We start from the raw sequence: 18,820 nt of genomic DNA on the forward strand, positions 1-18,820 counted from the left end.
TTCACCCATTCCCATCATGCTGACAAGCTTTGTATGTTTTGACACCTTTTTAATCACAACCAGTATTCGCTTTATAGGCTACACTCGCACTTCTGTGGCACACAGGCCATCATTCCCCAACTGCATAATTGAACCTGAGGCAAGCATGACCTGCCGTTTTTCCTTAGATCATTTTGATATTTTGACCAAGTCATATACTCCTCAATGTGAAAGGATTAAAGTGTTTTAGCTCCTTAGTAAAATCCAGACTTTATTCAATCCAACTTTAAAATAACAAAAGCTCCAGAGTCATGTATGGACTGAGGGAAACAAGTGATGAACTTCAATCTCATCAGTGATCTTTATCAAAGCTGGTTTCCCCTGTCCAATTTTTCCAGCTTCCAAAATCAACTCAATTTACTGTTTACTTGACACAAAAAGTTCCACCCCCGACAAATAAAAAAAAAAAAAAAAAAAAAAACAATAATAGGAATCTGTCGCGAGGTTTTTCCTACCCCATCTCAGAGCAGCCGTAAATCCCTGCTTTACCTGCTGCAGAACCTCCAGTTTCTGAGCTCTATATAATCCCACGCACAGCACTGATTGGCAGATTTCTGTGTACAATATGCATAGTCAGAATGCCACCAATCAGTAGTGGGGACAGAGTCATGCAGAGCACATGCATATGGAGGATTACATGGCAGTACGTCTATTCCTTCAATCAATCTGCTGATACAACTGAATTACCAGGTGACAGATTCCCTATTAATTCAGGGGCAACTTTAGATACAATGAAGGCAAATCAATATTTAGCAGATGATTACCTAGAAAGGTTATGTGTTCAGGAACTTTAGGCTTCTTACTGGTTTCAAAGACATCATCACTGGTGTAGTCCATCTGATTCAGTTCACTGTCTGGATCGTAGTTAAGACTTGATCCACCATTAAGATCTATGTGGTAATAATCACAGAACATAATCTACAATAGTATATTGAGTGTTGTCATAATGTGAAAGTTATACATGAAAATTTATGAGAGCAAAAACTAGATTTTTTTTTTCCAAGTTCAAGTGGGGGTGGCGAGGGTTTTCAATTTCAAAACCAATACTATTTATATGCTCATGTAGCTTTATCACAGATAAGTCCGGAAATAGTATCACCAACGCTATTCCCTGTCCAGTGCCCCCTCCTCCTGCTTGGCTCAGTCTATATGCTGTGCGACTTCAGCTCTAATACCCACCCAGCACCTGGAGTGGCAACGGCTTCAAATTGACATTTAGTTCTTCAGCCTCATTCGGATATCAATTCAAGAGCTGGCTTCTTAGTCCATGAAAAAGTATTTCTGGATTTATCGTTGAAAAATCTACAAGACCATATAAAAAGTGAGGGGTGAAATACAACTGACAAGTTCCCTTTAAAAGAGGTATTCCCAAGTTTGGAAATTATCTCTTAACCAAGAATAGGGAATACCGTATATCCTGGAGCATAAGCTGACCAGAGTATAAGCCGAGGCACCTAATTTTGCCACGGAATACTGGATTAGCTTATTGACTCAAGTATAAGCCGGGTATGCATTGTCCCCTCATCCCTGTCCTGGCATGCATAGCTCCCCCGACCCTGTCATTGTATGCATGGCTATTTACCCTTTATCTTTATATGCATGATTACAGTTAAAAAAACAACAACAAAAAACATCCTATTTACCTGCCTGTGTGCCCTTGGTGGCACTGCATTTCGTTCCTTTCGGCACCAGCAGCTCTGTCTTCCATCCGAGCTTTCAGGTGGCCTCGCTCATTAAGGTAACGAATATACACTCCATGCCTATGGAGATGGAGAGACCTGCATATGCATTACCTTAATGAGCGGGGCCACGTGATCGCTTGGCACAAAGAGCTGCAGGCAGGCTCTGGAACGAAGAAGATGCAGTGCCAGCAAGGGCGCGCTAGTAGGCGAGTAGGATATGTGATGGAAGCTGGTGGCTGCGGCTGGCACTGTGCGTTATTACGGCAGCGGCACAGGCTTTAGCCACAGCCGCCGGCTCCTGCCTCTGACCCGCTGCTCCCCCTCCTGCGATAACTGACTCATGTATAAGCTGAGGGGGGGGGGCGTTTTCAGCACCAAAAAATGTGCCGAAACACTCAGCTTATACACAAGTACATACTTTAACTTATCAAATCGCTTGGGGTTCAACCGCTGGTTCCTCCACTGATTCAAAGAACCGTGGCTCTGAAAAGCACTATGTGAATGGACCGGTGGGTAAATCATGCGCACTGTTGCTCCATTCATTCTTAATGAGATTTCCGGTTATAGCTGAGCAATACTTTCAGCTGGTCTTCTGCACTCCTATAAAATAAAGCGGAAGAGAGCATTGTCAACTATTCATCCCTTCATACAGTGCTCTTCAGAGCCACAGCTCTCCAGATTTGTGGGGCTACTAGCAGTTGGACCCTCAGTGTTCAGAAAGGTATTTCCTATCCGAAGAATAGGTAACTACACTAAAAAGTTATAAATAAAAAAAAAAAAAAAGTTTTGACCATATTAAAACAAAATGTAGTGTCATGCAATTGTTTTGATCTTCATTTTCCAGGACTATTTTTTTTTTCAGTACATGTCATTTTTTCACTGGTGTCCGTTTAAAGGTGCATAAGACTTAGGCTGTATAAGCAAAAACATAAATAAAAAACATTTTTAGAATTGATTTTTTTAAGTTGTGCTCACCATGCGGAATAAATTATTATATGGTCTTACATTATGTGTTGATATCATTATAACATTACACAACTTGTAACTTTTAGTGTTGTGCTTTGTTGGCAAGAGTAAATTCTTTAATCACTTGCCAACTGGAAGATTATCCATTTTTGTATTTTCATTTTTTCCCACCCGGATTCCAAGTTATAAAATTTATGCATGTTCCCATCCACATTGCAGTAGAAGGGCTTGATTTTTTTTAATAATGCAAGTAACTGTTTACTAGGACACTATTCACTTTACCAATCAATGTAAAAAATAAAATGTATGTAAAATAAAATATTTTACATACACACACCCTTGCTGACATGGTAACCCATTGGACACCTGCAGTTTGCTTCACTTACACCTTCCCGGTGTAAGCGCCACTCCCCCCCCCCCCCCCCCCCTCACCTAGTCATCAGGACCGCTCCCCCCACCATATGCAGCGACCGCAACTTGCTTCAAACCCGCCCTATAAGAGGACACCCAGCGTATAAGCTATCCCCCAACTTCATTTATAGGGCTGTATGAAAACTTTTTATTCAGTTATGAGGAAGGTCAAACAAATTAAGGCATTGTTTTACCTAATATTTTGTTTTGCAATGATCACTGTGCGGGATAAAGATTTTTGGTACTCACCATAAATTCTGTCTCATAACCTTAATTGGGGGACAAAGGAAATGAATAATGATAAAAAAAAAAAAAAGAAAAGTTGACTTCTCTCCTGGGCACGCGAAACCCAGTTATTCAATCAGAACAAAAGAAAAAGAGCAAAATCCAGACCACCCCAACAAGGGAGTGGGCTGTGTCCCTCAATGAAGGCTATGAGAAAGATTTTAAGGTGAATACCAAAAATCTTGACTTCTCGGTTGCTTCATTGGGGGACACTAATATCATGGCACGTCCTACAACTGTCCTGGGGGGAAGAAACAAATACCAGAACTGCAGAAGGAAGACTAGCAATCTCTCAGGTTACTACCCGAGCCGCTGCAGCTTGTAATTTCTGCAAAGATCTGCATCCTTAAACGCAAAGGTAAGAGCTCCACAATGATGCGGACACAAGAATAAAGAAGTGGCAAAATCTGATTAAAATAAACAGACGTCTGGAAGCGCAAGACCTGGAGGTTTCTACCCTTCGGGGTAGACAGCCTGGAAGAGCCGCCCTAGCTTACCTTCCACATTGTCAGATCGAAACCAGAGAACAATGGTAGCCATAGAGATGGTCAAACCTCTGTCTGAGTATACCACGATAACTCACAAAAGGTAAGCAAAAGTCAAAATAGATCTTTGAGAGACAGGTAGAGTTGCACAGATCTGATTATATCAGATTGTGGAGGAACCTCCCAAGGAAAGGACAGGCAAAATACCTAGAGGAGAGCAATGTCATCATGGAGACGAAAGTCAGGAAGGTGAGGGGAGGGAGCAGAATGTCAGAAGACTCTGTCCCAAAAAAAGGAGAAAAATAGGAGAGCGTCCTCTTCAGAGGATTGCTTGATTGAGGAGAGCTTTACGGAGGTAAAAAAAAAAAAAATCAAAAATCTCCGATGGGCACTCAAGGAAAAGACTGAAGAACGTCCAACGCCAGATTGAGGTCCCCCAAATCTCGAGGGGGAGCGTGCTCGGGCAGACAGTACTGGCCTATGGCCTACAAAAGTCAAGTCCCGCTGGACCAGAAAAGCCAAGGCAGGAACCTGGCCCTAGGGAGTCAACCATGACTCAAGATAATCATTTAAAAAAAATAAAGAGAAGGATATGGCCATAAGAGTGCTGCAAAAAAGGTTCTCACTCAAGAACAAGAGGCTTTCTAAAGGTAATGGTAGAAATGTGACATCTGAGGCCCTTGGTCCCTAATCATAGTTGGACAAACTAATCCAAAATGCCTGAAAATTTCAAAACAGCAAACCCAAAAGCCTACTAATGAATTAAATGTTAAAGAAATTGGGCATAAAAGGAGACAGTTGGGAAATGTCTATTTGGAAACCACGGATGATGCCCAGGGGCATCTGCAATAAAGAGCGAAAGTTCTGGACTCCAAATTTTGGCTGCCTGTTAAACTCAGGATTATTCAAATTGAGTCCAAGCTGTGGAAAGAGAATCCCGCCCTTACAATGAAAGACAGATTCCCCTGGAATGTTTAAATGAACATACCTCCACCCGGACTCATCACCTACCAGCGAGAAACTCTAGAGGAGGAGGTAGACTTCTTTGGTGACCATTTGAGAAGTAAAATATTCAAACATCTTGGCTGTCCATGCAAAGTAACAAAAGTCAATCTTATCAGTAACCTGCCTTAACGATTGAATAAGATGACCTGGCCAGCGCTCAACATAGGAGGTAAAAAGATGGAAGCACTGCTGCATTCTCTAACCTTAGCCATTAAGGACTGTAGGCAAAAAAAAGACTAGGATAGACTTAAGACCACCCTATGGATTGAGTTATCATGAGGGATGGACTAGCAGCCTCAAAAGTGAGGCCACAATAGCCACTATATGCATCTAAAAGTGGCCCTTTGTTTAGGGACAAGAACTCCACAAGGGCAGAGCAAAAAAAAAAAAATGAAGCCAACTGGCAAGAGGGTCAGACTGTCAAAGGGATACGTTTTGACGTGACTAGAACTCAGGAAGCGCAAGCCGTGGAGTATCTGATGAATGATATTACAAACAAGGGATTCCAACTCGCTGAAGAAGCTTGATAATATAGGTAGATGTCAGGAAATCCAGGCTCCACCTTCCGCTTTGTGCAAATATGACATAGGTTATCTGATGACATGATCACATATCTCTGAAAAGTGCTTTCATTTAGAATGGTTGTAATTTTTAAAAATACAATTTCATTTTAAATAACATTTTTTTAAATTTTCTTTTACAATATTAGTTCTACAAGATAACATGCATAGATAATACAGTACTTCTAATATGCATCGTTCGGCTAAATAGTTTGTGCACTGGCAAAAAATATGCTTCCTGTCTGTCTCAGTTTGTCAAACTCCCTAAATGCTGCAATCCCCATTTACCATGGCTCTGATAACTTCTTATATGCCAATCTGTTGCTGCCATGTTAGTGAAAACAGCAGTGAATGAGCAGTGTCAGAAAGATGGAGCTCATAGACTTTAACTCTGGGGTGAAGACAGGACTGTCACTCAATGAGCACATGAAAGCAGTGCTGTGGCATGAAGAGATTACTTTTACCTTTAAGGTACCGTCACACAACGATATTGTTAACGATATTATTGGTTTTTGTGACGTAGCAACGATATCGTTAACGAAATAGTTATGCGTGACAGCGACCAACGATCAGGCCCCTGCTGGGAGATCGTTGGTCGCTGGGGAAAGTCCAGGACTTTATTTCGTCGCTGGATCACCCGCTGACATCGCTGAATCAGCGTGTGTGACGCCGATTCAGCGATTTCTTCACTGGTAACCAGGGTAAATATCGGGTTACTAAGCGCAGGGCCGCGCTTAGTAACCAGAGGTTTACCCTGGTTACCATTGTAAATGTAAAAAAACAAAACAAAACACTACATACTTACATTCCGGTGTCTGGTCACGTCCCTCACCTTCAGCTTCCCGCACTGATTGTGAACGCCGGCCGGCCGTAAAGCAGAGCACAGCGGTGACGTCACCGCTGTGCTTTACAGCCGGCGCTCAGTCAGTGCGGGAAGCTGAAGGCGAGGGACGTGACCAGACACCGGAATGTAAGTACGTAGTGTTTTTTTTTTTTTTTTACATTTACAATGGTAACCAGGGTAAACATCGGGTTACTAAGCGCGGCCCAGCGCTTAGTAACCCGATGTTTACCCTGGTTACCCGGGGACTTCGGGATCGTTGGTCGCTGGAGAGCTGTCTGTGTGACAGCTCTCCAGCGACCAAACAGCGACGCTGCAGCGATCGGCATCGTTGTCTAGATCGCTGCAGCGTCGCTTAATGTGACGATACCTTTAGGGCATGTTTCCACGTTCAGTAACTACAGCGCTTTGGACGCAGCAGCCTCCCCGTTCCATCCAAAGCGCTGCCAAATTTTGTACGCGCGGTGATTCCGCATGTGTTCATTGAACCGTGAGTAATCACCGCATCCTATACATAGGATGGTGCTATTTATCTTGTGGAGACTGAGCATCTCCACAAGATAAATAGACATGCTGCGGTCTATAAAGACGTGCCGCATGTGTGTATACGCAGGTCTGCCACCTGCGTCTGAAAGCATAGTGGAGATGGGATTTCATAAAATCCCATCCATTGTGCTATAACATCCGGCCGCTGCAGATTGGACACTGCGGCTGTACGCAGCATCCAATTCGCAACGTTTCCTGACCGTGAAAACTTACCAATAAGTATTAAAATGCATAAACAGAAATCAACATTTATAAAATATACAAATAGAGCATTTACAAAACCACACAATAGTCTTAATAGTAAAAAGTTAAAATAACGTTAGTGATGAGCGAGTGTGCTCTACACTCCAGGTTTCCGAGCATGCTCGAGTCTCAGAGTATTGCGGGGTGCTCAGATGCGATGTTCGGATCCATGCCCCGCATATTGAGTGGCTGTAATACAGCCAATAAACATGGCTACAGCTTAACCGTGTATGGCAGACAATCCCTGCATCTTTCGTTAAGCCACTCAATATGCAGGGCAAGGATTGGAACATCGCATCCGAGCACCGGCAATATTCGGTTGAGACTCGAGCATGCTCGGAAAACTCAAGTAACGAGCACACTCGCTCATGACTAAATAACATGCATAAAACTTGTTACATCTAAAAAGTTAAAAGGCACATAATTTTGTGGCACTTACAAATAAAAGTTTTACAAGCTCTCCTGTAGTCGTTAGTAGAACCTTCCTCACAGGTTGCATGGCCCTCCTGATCTAAAAATGGCAGTATGAAGGGGAATCTGATAAACCGTCCTAAAGCTGTAATATAAACATTATGGAGTAGTTATTAACCCCCTAACCCCCAAGGGTTCCTGATGATTCTGACTGTTTTCTCGTGACATATTGTGCTTCATGATAGTGGTAAAAATTTCTTTGATATTACCTGGGTTTATTTGTGAAAAAAACAGAAATTTGGCGAAAATTTTGAAAATTTCGCAATTTTCCAACTTAGAATTTTTATGCCCTTAAAATCACAGAGATATGTCACATAAAATACTTAAGCAACATTTCCCACATGTCTACTTTACATCAGCACAGTTTTGGAACCAAATATTTTTTTTTTTTAAATTAGAGAGTTATAAGGGTTAAAAGTTGACCAGAAAATTCTCATTTTTACACCACCATTGGTTTTTTTTAGGGACCACACAACACTTGTAGTCACTTTGAGGGGTCTATATGATAGAAAACACACAAAAAATTAACTTCAGCTCCAATTTGTTTGTTTGTGGGCGCACAGGAGAGATCGGAAGGGTAGGAGCACGGTTTTACTTTTTCAACACAGAATTGGCTGGAATTGAGATCGGACGCCATGCCGCGTTTGGAGAGCCACTGATGTGCCTAAATAATGGAAACCCCCCAATTCTAACTGAAACCCCAACCCAAACACACCCCTAACTCCAACACGTCCCTAACCCAACCATAACCTTACCCAACTTTAGCCCCAGCCCCAACTTTAGCCCCAGCCCCAACTTTAGCCCCAGCCCCAACTTTAGCCCCAGCCCCAACTTTAGCCCCAGCCCCAACTTTAGCCCCAGCCCCAACTTTAGCCCCAGCCCCAACTTTAGCCCCAGCCCTAACTTTAGCCCCAGCCCTAACTTTAGCCCCAGCCCTAACTTTAGCCCCAGCCCTAACTTTAGCCCCAGCCCTAACTTTAGCCCCAGCCCTAACTTTAGCCCCAGCCCTAACCCTAATCCTAATAGGAAAATGGAAATAAAAATATATTTTTAAATTTTATTATTTTTCCCTAACTAAGGGGGTGATGAATTACTTTTGTAGCGGGTTTTTTTAGCGGATTTTTATGATTGACAGCCGTCACACACAAAGACGCTTTTTATTGCAAAATATAGTTTTTGCATCTCCACATTTTGATCGCTATAATTTTTCCATATTTTGGTCCACAGAGTCACGTGAGGTCTTGTTTTTTTTTGTTTGTGTGTGTGTGTGTATGGGGGGGGGGGGGGGGGAAGGGGGGGGGGCGTTTATACCGTTCCACGTTTGGTAAAATTGATAAAGCAGTTTTATTCTTCGGCTGAGTAAGATTACAACGATCCCTCATTTATATTTTTTTTTTAGGTTTTGCCGCTTTTATACGATGAAAACTATTTTACATAAAAAATAATTATTTTTGCATCGCTTTATTCTGAGGGCTATAACTATTTTTTCGCTGATGAAGCTGTATCGCGGCCCTTTTTTGTGGGACAAGATGGCGTTTTCAGCGTTACCATGGTTATTTATATCTGTCTTTTTGATCGCGTGTTAATCCACTTTTTGTTCAGAGGTATGATAAAGCGTTGTTTTTTGCCTTTTTTTACAATGTTCACTTAAGGCGTTAACTAGTGGGACAGTTTTATAGGTCGGGTCGTTACAGACGCGGCGATACTAAATGTGTGCACTTTTGTTTTTTTTTTATTTACATAAAGAAAATTACTGTTTTTTTTTTTTTTACTTTGTCACAGGACATCATACTAGTGTCAGATTGCTTTGCAAAGCAGTGTGTCAGATCAGCGATCTGACAGGCACTGCAGGGAGGCTTCCCAGCGCCTGCTTTGAAAGCTACCTCCTTGCAGGACTCGGAAGGCCCCCCCACGGCCATTTTGGATCCGGGGCCTGCAGGGAGGAGAAGGTAGGAGACACAATGCTACCTAAACGCTGCGATCATGTTTGATCGCAGTGTTTCGGGGGTTAATGTGCCGCGAGCGGTCCGTGACCGCTCCTGACACAGTGTCGGATATCAGCTGTAATAATCAGCTGACATCCGGTGGCGATCGGCCGCGCTCCCCCCCGTGAGCGCGGCCGATCGCCTATAACGTACTATCCAGTCACTGGGAATTAAGTCCCAGGTCACCTCGACGGGATAGCACATCATATGGGATAAAGGGGTTAAAGAAACACTCTTTTCTAAGTTTTATCCTCTTACTATATTGCAGTCATATTGTATAGCACTTTGTATGTACTTGTATGTGCTCATTTTGCCCTTATACCCAGGTAATTCTTCTGTTTTCTCTGCTTTATGTAGAAACAGGAAGCCTCTTGTCCCTGCAGAAATTACCTCCAGCATAAGCCAAGATTTTCAGCCCATTTTTTTAGGCTGAAAGTGCCCCTTTCGGTTTTCACTTGAGCCACTGTCCCAGGGGGGTCGGCGGCGGAGGGGAAGCGGCAGCTGTCACATCATACTCATCTCATCCCGGCATGTCTCTGGTGCCTGTAGCTCTTCCTGTGTTCAGCAGTCATGTGTTACGGCTCATTAAAGTAATGAATATGGATGTGACTTTACTCCCATGGGCGTGGAGCGCATATTCATTATTTTAATGATCAGTACTATATTACCACTGAACACAGGAAAAAGCTCCCGGCGCTCGCCAGAGACCATCGGAGAAGCAGGGACGTGCAGACCACACCAGGAGGGCGAGTATGACGGGGAAGGGTGAGCCATTTACCTGTCCACGTTCCACCGCCGCGCTCTTTCTTCCACGTCCTCTAGCTGTGACATTCAAGTCAGAGGGCGCGATGACATGTTTAGTGCGCGCCCTCTGCCTGAACAGTCACTGCAGAGACCCGGAAAACAGCAGCGCGCAGCGGTGGAATGGGGACAGGTGAATATCGCAAGTGCCAGGGGCCTGAGCCAGCGGCGACTCCTGCACCTGGCGCCCAGCAACGAGAGAAGAGCTTTTTTTTTTTTCCTTCATCTCAGCAGCAGCATATGGGGCATATTATTCTATGGAGCATCTTATGGGCCATCATTAGCCTTTTATACAACATTACATGGGGCATATTTTTGTATGGAGCATCTTATGGGGCCCATGATGAACTGTATGGAGCATTATATGGGGCGTATTTTGTATGGAGCATCTTATTGGGACCATCATGAACTGTATGGAACATTATATGGGGTTCCTGATTCAATATGGATATTCAAAAACATTTAGCCTGATGTCTTAATTATTTTGAGTTATTGGTATCTTTTTATCACTGAAATTCACCGGTAGCTGCTGCATTTCCCACCCTAGGCTTATACTCGCATCACTAAGTTTTCCCAGTTTTTTGTGGCAAAATTAGGGGTCTCGGCTTTTACCTTGGTCGACTTACACTTGAGTATATACAGTATTCATCTCAACTGACGGCCCAGCCCTCTGCCAGGGACTTTTGCAGAGACTCATGAGTCATACAGGGAAAATTGGATCTCCTGTTTCTACATAGAACTTAGAAGGATTTAGCTAGTCAGTTTTTAATCACGTGATGTCATATACCTAAAGGAAAACAGAAGAATTATAGAAAGGCACACTGAGCAATTGCAATTACACAGTGCCATAAAATAAGATTATTGTAATATATTAAGAGGATAAAAACTTTGAAGGACTACAGCTTTTACCGTTTAATTATTAGATTGTCCAGATTATCTTTGCACCACCTTAAAATATGCCAATTTTTTTTTTTATTTATTCATGCGGTTTGATAAATTAATTCTAATCTACCATGAAAAGGGAAAAAGGTGAGCATTAGTACTGTACATACCTACTTATTTTAAAGCTACATACTCAGAAGCACCGTTTGCATTGGTGTACACGGGACTGCGTCCAATGAGAAAACAAAAAATATCAAATAAAATCTGAGATGTGCTAACTAGAAATAAAGAATGGTAAAACTAGAAAATTATCCCAATTTTCTAGATTTACCATTCTAAGCAATCCAGAGTGCAGATTTATATTTTCTTAAAATTGTTGTGTTAGCTGGCACTTGTTCACACAAGTTGGAATGTGCTGGTCAGTTTTTCTGTTTGTAGAAATAAAGAATGTTTGTAAAATATTAGCCTGAATTGCTTCCCTACCTGTTCACGATATAATCCATTGGAGATGCCTTTTGTCATATATAGAGGAATCTTTTTTGGTGTTCTTATACAATTTATTAGTTGCCTTACTTTGTCTAAAAGCCTTCCACAAAGGTACCGCCCCTTTTTTTTTTTTACAAGGTGCAAAAAGAATTTATTTAAAAAAAAAAAACCCACACCACATAAATCTGGTGGAATTTATGTAAAACTGATGTTTCTTGCACACATTTTAAACCCCTTTTTGAGCATTTAGCTTGATAAATATGCCGTAGAGAGGCAGCCGATGGCCAGGTCCTGTCACATGCGCCTCCCATCAACTGACATTTTGAGAACAGGAAACCTGTACAGTCTAGGAGGAAAGTTTAACAACTACAGGTAGATCGTATGCAATAGAAAAAAAAAAGGTGAGGGAGAGTCAGCTCACCAAATTCTGCATATGCATTAGCAATAGGGAAGGCGGCGCATGGAACGGTCAGATTTACTCTAGAAATCCAGTAAAATGGTACCTCAAGAGGCTGAAACGCATAGGTAAGCTGGGTGTCTACTGTGAGTAGAGCATATTTGATGACATTTTTATTTAAAATAAACGTGAAGTTTTACAGCTTAGCAGGAGTACATTTTCCCTTTTTCCAGAACATATACTTAAAAACTAGCAAATGCCACAAAATTATTTCCACAAAGTATGAAAATAAAAGGTCAAGTGTTCAATTCACTTACCGAGACCCCAACCTTGAAATCCTTCCAGAACCTAAGCAAAGAAAATAAATAAGTTGGACTGTCCAAAATAGAATTGCCATATTTAGTGATAACTTAAGAAGCAGCAATAAAACTGTACATTGAAGAGAGAAAACGTCAGGCTAATACTTTAAAAAGGAAGTAAGCGGATCATGTGTGGTTGGTGCCCAGGGTGGAGGAGAGGAGACTCTACTCCAGGCCCTGAGAACCATATAACTAAAAAAAAATAAAATAAAAAATCGTGATATGCTCACCTTCTCGCTCCTCGCGATGCTCCCGTTCCCAGGGATGCTTTGCGGCGAGACCGCCAAGTTATCTGGGGTCATTGCCGCGAGGCAATGAACGGAAGATGCCAGGAGCATCGCGAGGAGCGGGAAGGCTGCAGGGGATGCCGGAAGGTGAGAATATCATGATTTTTTTTTATTATTATTTTTTAACATTCTATCTTTTTACTGTTTATGCTGCATAGGCAGCATCAATAGTAAAAAGTTGGTCACACTGTTTGACATGTGTGACCAACCTGTCAATCAGATTTCCAAGCAATGCTACAGCTCGCATGGAAAACGCTAGCATTCTGCAAGCTAATTACGTTTGTAAAACGCTAGTGTTTAGAGGGAAAACGCATGCCAATTCCGCATGCGTTTTACCTGCAGCACAGTTGCGGAATTGCTGCCGAAATTTCGGAGGCAATTCCGGACGTGTGCACATAGCCTTACACATTAATAAAGAGAGCAAGGCTCTATATAGCCCGACAGAATGAAGCAAAAGTCGAGCACAAGCAGCTGAAGTCCTTTCATTCTCTATGGGACTGCTGGAAATAGACAAGCACAGCACTTGTCTCACTCTTAAGAGTTAACCCATCATTAATCTACTGTGCTGGCAGCACATGAAGTGTTTGACAGAGGAAGAACACTCCCTCCGTCAGGCCAATGGCATCTGCACTGGGTTACCGCAGTGTGCCAATGGTCTGCCAATTCAACCGCAGGCCTAACAATGGTCACGGAGTCGGTCTCAGCCTATCGGGTGCTCTTCCAAGCGGGGTTTGATATAAAGTGCAGTGCACTACCTATGTGATCATAGGAGCACATGTTCAAGCCCCTTTGGTGAACTGGTAATTTAACCCCTTTCTGACATCGGACATACTATCCCGTCGAGGTGGGGTGGGCCCCCATTACCACGGATGGGATAGTATGTCCAGCGCGATCGGCGGCACTCACGGGGGGAGCGCGGCCGGGTGTCAGCTGCCTATCGCAGCTGACATCCGGCACTATGTGCCAGGAGCGGTCACGGACCGCTCCCGGCACATTAACCCCCGGCACACCGCGATCAAACATGATCGCGATGTGCCGGCGGTGCAGGGATGCATCTCGCAGGGAGGGGGCTCCCTGCGGGCTTCCCTGAGCCCCCCGCAGCAACGCGATGTGATCGCGTTGCTGCGAGGGTCTTACCTCCCTCCCTGCTTGTTCCAGGCCCGGATCCAAGATGGCCGCGGATCCGGGTCCTGCAGGGAGGGAGGTGGCTTCACAGAGCCTGTGTGCTGTGCACACTGTCAGATCACTGATCTGTGATGACCCCCCCTGGGACAATGTAAAAAAGTAAAACAAAAAAAATTTCAAAATGTGTAAAAAAAAAAAAAAAAAAAAAATCTTCCTAAATAATGAAAAAAAAAAAAAACATTATTCCCCTAAATACATTTCTTTATCTAAATAAAAAAAAAAAAAACAATAAAAGTACACATTTAGTATCGCCGCGTCCGTAACGGCCCGACCTACAAAACTGGCCCACTAGTTAACCCCTTCAGTAAACACCGAAAGAAAAAAAAAAAGAAAAAAAACGAGGCAAAAAACAACGCTTTATTATCATACCGCCGAACAAAAAGTGGAATAACACGCGATCAAAAAGACAGATATAAATAACCATGATACCGCTGAAAGCGTCATCTTGTCCCGCAAAAAACGAGCCGCCATACAGCATCATCAGCAAAAAAAAAAAAAAAGTTATAGTCCTGAGAATAAAGCGATGCAAAATTAATTATTTTTTCTATAAAATAGTTTTTATCGTATAAAAGCGCCAAAACATAAAAAAATGATATAAATGAGGTGTCGCTGTAATCGTACTGACCCGAAGAATAAAACGGATTTATCAATTTTACCAAAAGCGGAACGGTATAAACGCCTCCCCCAAAAGAAATTCATGAATAGCTGGTTTTTGGTCATTCTGCCTCACAAAAATCGGAATAAAAAGCGATCAAAAAATGTAACGTGCCCGAAAATGTTACCAATAAAAACGTCAACTCGTCCCGCAAAAAACAAGACCTCACATGACTCTGTGAACCAAAATATGGAAAAATTATAGCTCTCAAAATGTGGTAACGCAAAAAATATTTTTTTGCAATAAAAAGCGTCTTTCAGTGTGTGACGGCTGCCAATCATAAAAATCCGCTAAAAACCCGCTATAAAAGTAAATCAAACCCCCCGTCATCACCCCCTTAGTTAGGGAAAAATTAAAAAAATGTATTTATTTCCATTTTTCCATTAGGGCTAGGGTTAGGGCTAGGGCTAGGGCTAGGGCTAGGGTTAGGGCTAGGGTTAGGGCTAGGGTTAGAGCTAGGGTTAGGGCTAGGGTTAGGGCTAGGGTTAGGGCTAGGGTTAGGGCTAGGGTTAGGGCTAGGGTTAGGGCTAGGGTTAGGGCTAGGGTTAGGGCTAGGGTTAGGGCTACAGTTAGGGTTGGGGCTAAAGTTACGGTTAGGGTTTAGATTACATTTACAGTTGGGAATAGGGTTGGGATTTGGGTTAGGGGTGTGTCAGGGTTAGAGGTGTGGTTAGGGTTACTGTTGGGATTAGGGTTAGGGGTGTGTTTGGATTAGGGTTTCAGTTATAATTGGGGGGTTTCCACTGTTTAGGCACATCAGGGGCTCTCCAAACGCGACATGGCGTCCGATCTCAATTCCAGCCAATTCTGCGTTGAAAAAGTAAAACAGTGCTTCTTCCCTTCCGAGCTCTCCCGTGTGCCCAAACAGGGGTTTACCCCAACATATGGGGTATCAGTGTACTCAGGACAACAACTTTTGGGGTCCAATTTCTCCTGTTACCCTTGGGAAAATACAAAACTGGGGGCTAAAAAATAATTTTTGTGGGAAAAAAAAGATTTTTTATTTTCACGGCTCTGCGTTATAAACTGTAGTGAAACACTTGGGGGTTCAAAGTTCTCACAACACATCTAGATAAGTTCCATGGGGGGTCTAGTTTCCAATATGGGGTCACTTGTGGGGGATTTCTACTGTTTAGGTACATTAGGGGTTCTGCAAACGCAATGTGACGCCTGCAGACCATTCCATCTAAGTCTGCATTCCTTATGGCACTCCTTCCCTTCTGCGCCCAAACGGTGGTTCCCCCCAACATATGGGGTATCAGCGTACTCAGGACAGATTGGACAACAACTTTTGGGGTCCAATTTCTCCTGTTACCCTCGGGAAAATACAAAACTGGGGGCTAAAAAATAATTTTTGTGGGAAAAAATTTTTGTTTTATTTTTACGGCTCTCCATTATAAACTTCTGTGAAGCCCTTGGTGGGTCAAAGTGCTCACAACACATGTAGATAAGTTCTTTAGGGGGTCTACTTTCCAAAATGGTGTCACTTGTGGGGGGTTTCAATGTTTAGGCACATCAGGGGCTCTCCAAACGCAACATGGCGTCCCATCTCAATTCCAGTCAATTTTGCATTGATAAGTCAAATGGCGCTCCTTCGCTTCCGAGCTCTGCTATGCGCTTAAACAGTGGTTTACCCCCACATATGGGGTATTGTCGTACTCAGGACAAATTGTAAAACAATGTTTGGGGTCCATTTTCTCCTGTTACTCTTGGTAAAATAAAACAAATTGGAGCTGAATTAAATTTTTTGTGAAAAAAAGTTAAATGTTCATTTTTATTTAAACATTCAAAAAATTCCTGTGAAGCACCAGAAGGGTTAATAAACTTCTTTAATACGGTTTTGAGCACCTTGAGGGGTGTAGTTTTTAGAATGGTGTCACACTTGGGTATTTTCTATCATATAGACCCCTCAAAATGACTTCAAATGAGATGTGGTCCCTAAAAAAAAAATGGTGTTGTAGAAATGAGAAATTGCTGGTCAAGTTTTAACCCTTATAACTCCCTAACAAAAAAAAATGTTGGTTCCAAAATTGTGCTGATGTAAAGTAGACATGTGGGAAATGTTACTTATTAAGTATTTTGTGTGACATATCTCTGTGATTTAATTGCATAAAAATTCAAAGTTGTAACATTGCGAAATTTTCATAATTTTCGCCAAATTTCCGTTTTTTTCACAAATAAACGCAGGTACTATCAAAGAATTTTTACCATTGTCATGAAGTACAATATGTCACGAGAAAACAATGTCAGAATCACTGGGATCCGTTGAAGCGTTCCAGAGTTATAACCTCACAAAGGGACAGTGGTCAGAATTGTAAAAATTGGCCCGGTCATTAACGTGCAAACCACCCTTGGGGGTAAAGGGGTTAAAAATACCTCCCCAACATAGCAAATTTTTCAATAAAATATGACTTCATCTGACCTATCCTCTCCCCCTCAAAAATACTTATATTTTGGATTGCCTCATCTGCTGAAAACCTACATCACTATCCCAGACGGTGAACACCGAAGAGAAGACCAAGAAAAAAACAAAACATATACTTCCCTCCCACTGTACTAGGGATGTCACCATTGCTATTACAGGCGGATCAAATTAGCGTATCGGTGCGCAGCTAATGCCTGTGTATAGATCTGCATGCGTCTTGCGTACATATTTGCACCAGCTTGAATGCGGATGCGTCCGCATGCGTCGTTTCGCGGTGTGCGGCTTCAAATATGTGCAGGCATGCGGATGAGTACGTATAAACAATTTATTATTGTCTATGGGAACGCATTGGTACGCACGGACATGCGGTCGATGCCCTTGCGTACTGCGGACTACGCACGTCCAGGAACCGATTGAGACACGCCCTCCTGGAAATATCGACCGCATACGCATAACCAACACAAACGAAGACAAAAACGCATACAAACGTATGCACATGCAGCGTTTTTTTGGTGTCATGCATTTGATATGACTTGTGTTTAATTGTGAAAAAAATGGAAATTTGGTGAAAATTGCGCAATTTTCAAACTTCATTTTTATGCCTTTTTGTCAAGAAGTTATAAGGGTTAAAAGTTGACCAGCGATTTCTCATTTTTAAACAAAAAAATGGTTTTGCAAATTTTGCTGTGAGGACCATCTCACATTTGAAGTTACTTTGAGGGGTCTATATGACAGAAAATACCCAAAAGTGACACCATTCTAAAAACTGTACCCCTCAAGGCGCTCAAAACCACATTCAAGAAGCTTATTAACCCTTCGGCTGCTTCACAGGAATTTTTGGAATATGGAAGAAGAAAAAAAATAAACATTTACTTTTCTTTCACAAATAATTTCCTTTAGAACCAATTATTTTCTTACTTTATTTTCACAAGGGTAACAGGAGAAAACGGACCATATTTGTTGTGCAATTTCTCCTGAGCATGCCGATAACCCATATGTGGGGGAAATCTATTGTTTGGGCACACAGCAGGGCTCGGAAGGGAAGATTTCACTTTTTGAATGTATAATTTCCTGGCATAATTAGCGGATGCCATGTCATGTTTGTAGAGCCCCTTATGTGCCTAAGCAGTGGAAACCCCAAAACAAGTGATACCATTTTGGAAACTAGACCCCTTTGGGAACTTATCTAGATGTGTATTGAACACCTTGGACCCACATGTGCTTCACAGAAGTTTATAACATTAAGCCGTGAAAATAAAATAAAAAAATCAAATTATTCCCAGATTAATCTTTTTTAGCTCCAAATTTTGCATTTTCATAAGGGTAACAGGAGAAATTGCTCCATAAAATTTGTTGTGCAATTTCTCCTGAGTGCGCGCAGATACCCAATGTGTGAAGGAAAACAACTGTTTGGGTACACGGCAGGGCTTGGAAGGGAAAAACCACCATATTATAGTGCAGATCTTGCTGCACTTGAGGGTGCCATGCTACATTGGCACAGCACCTGAGGTGCCAACACAGCAGAACCACCCATAAGTGACTTTATTTTACAAACTAAACCTCTAAATGAATTAATCTAGGGGTGCAGTGATTATATTAACACCACGTAAGTCACAGACTTTTATACCATTGGGCAGTTAACAAAGTAATTTACATTCTTACCACCAAGATTGCAAGTTAGCCCAAGTTTTACATTTTCTTACTAGGAAATGGGTAAAAATGGTACCAAAATTTGTCCCACAATTTCTACTGAATGTGTCAAGACCCCCATATGTGGCTGTACAGTACTACTTAGCCATATGGAGAAACTCGCTATTTGCATCC

At 42.3% G+C, this 18,820-nt stretch overlaps 1 protein-coding gene across 1 annotated transcript in view; it reads right to left on the bottom strand.

Moving 5' to 3' along the window:
- The window catches only part of LOC138642358 (uncharacterized), a 223,479-nt gene that overhangs the window by 116,617 nt on the left and 88,042 nt on the right, over window positions 1–18,820 (bottom strand). The window contains exons 8-9 of the mRNA XM_069730472.1: window positions 12,403–12,433; window positions 804–929 (exon numbers count right to left, since the gene is read on the bottom strand). Of these exons, the coding sequence (XP_069586573.1) occupies window positions 804–929; window positions 12,403–12,433 (157 nt within the window). The remainder of the gene's footprint in view (window positions 1–803; window positions 930–12,402; window positions 12,434–18,820) is intronic.

This window comes from Ranitomeya imitator, chromosome 6, assembly GCF_032444005.1.
Source record: "Ranitomeya imitator isolate aRanImi1 chromosome 6, aRanImi1.pri, whole genome shotgun sequence".
Lineage (NCBI taxonomy): Eukaryota > Metazoa > Chordata > Amphibia > Anura > Dendrobatidae > Ranitomeya > Ranitomeya imitator.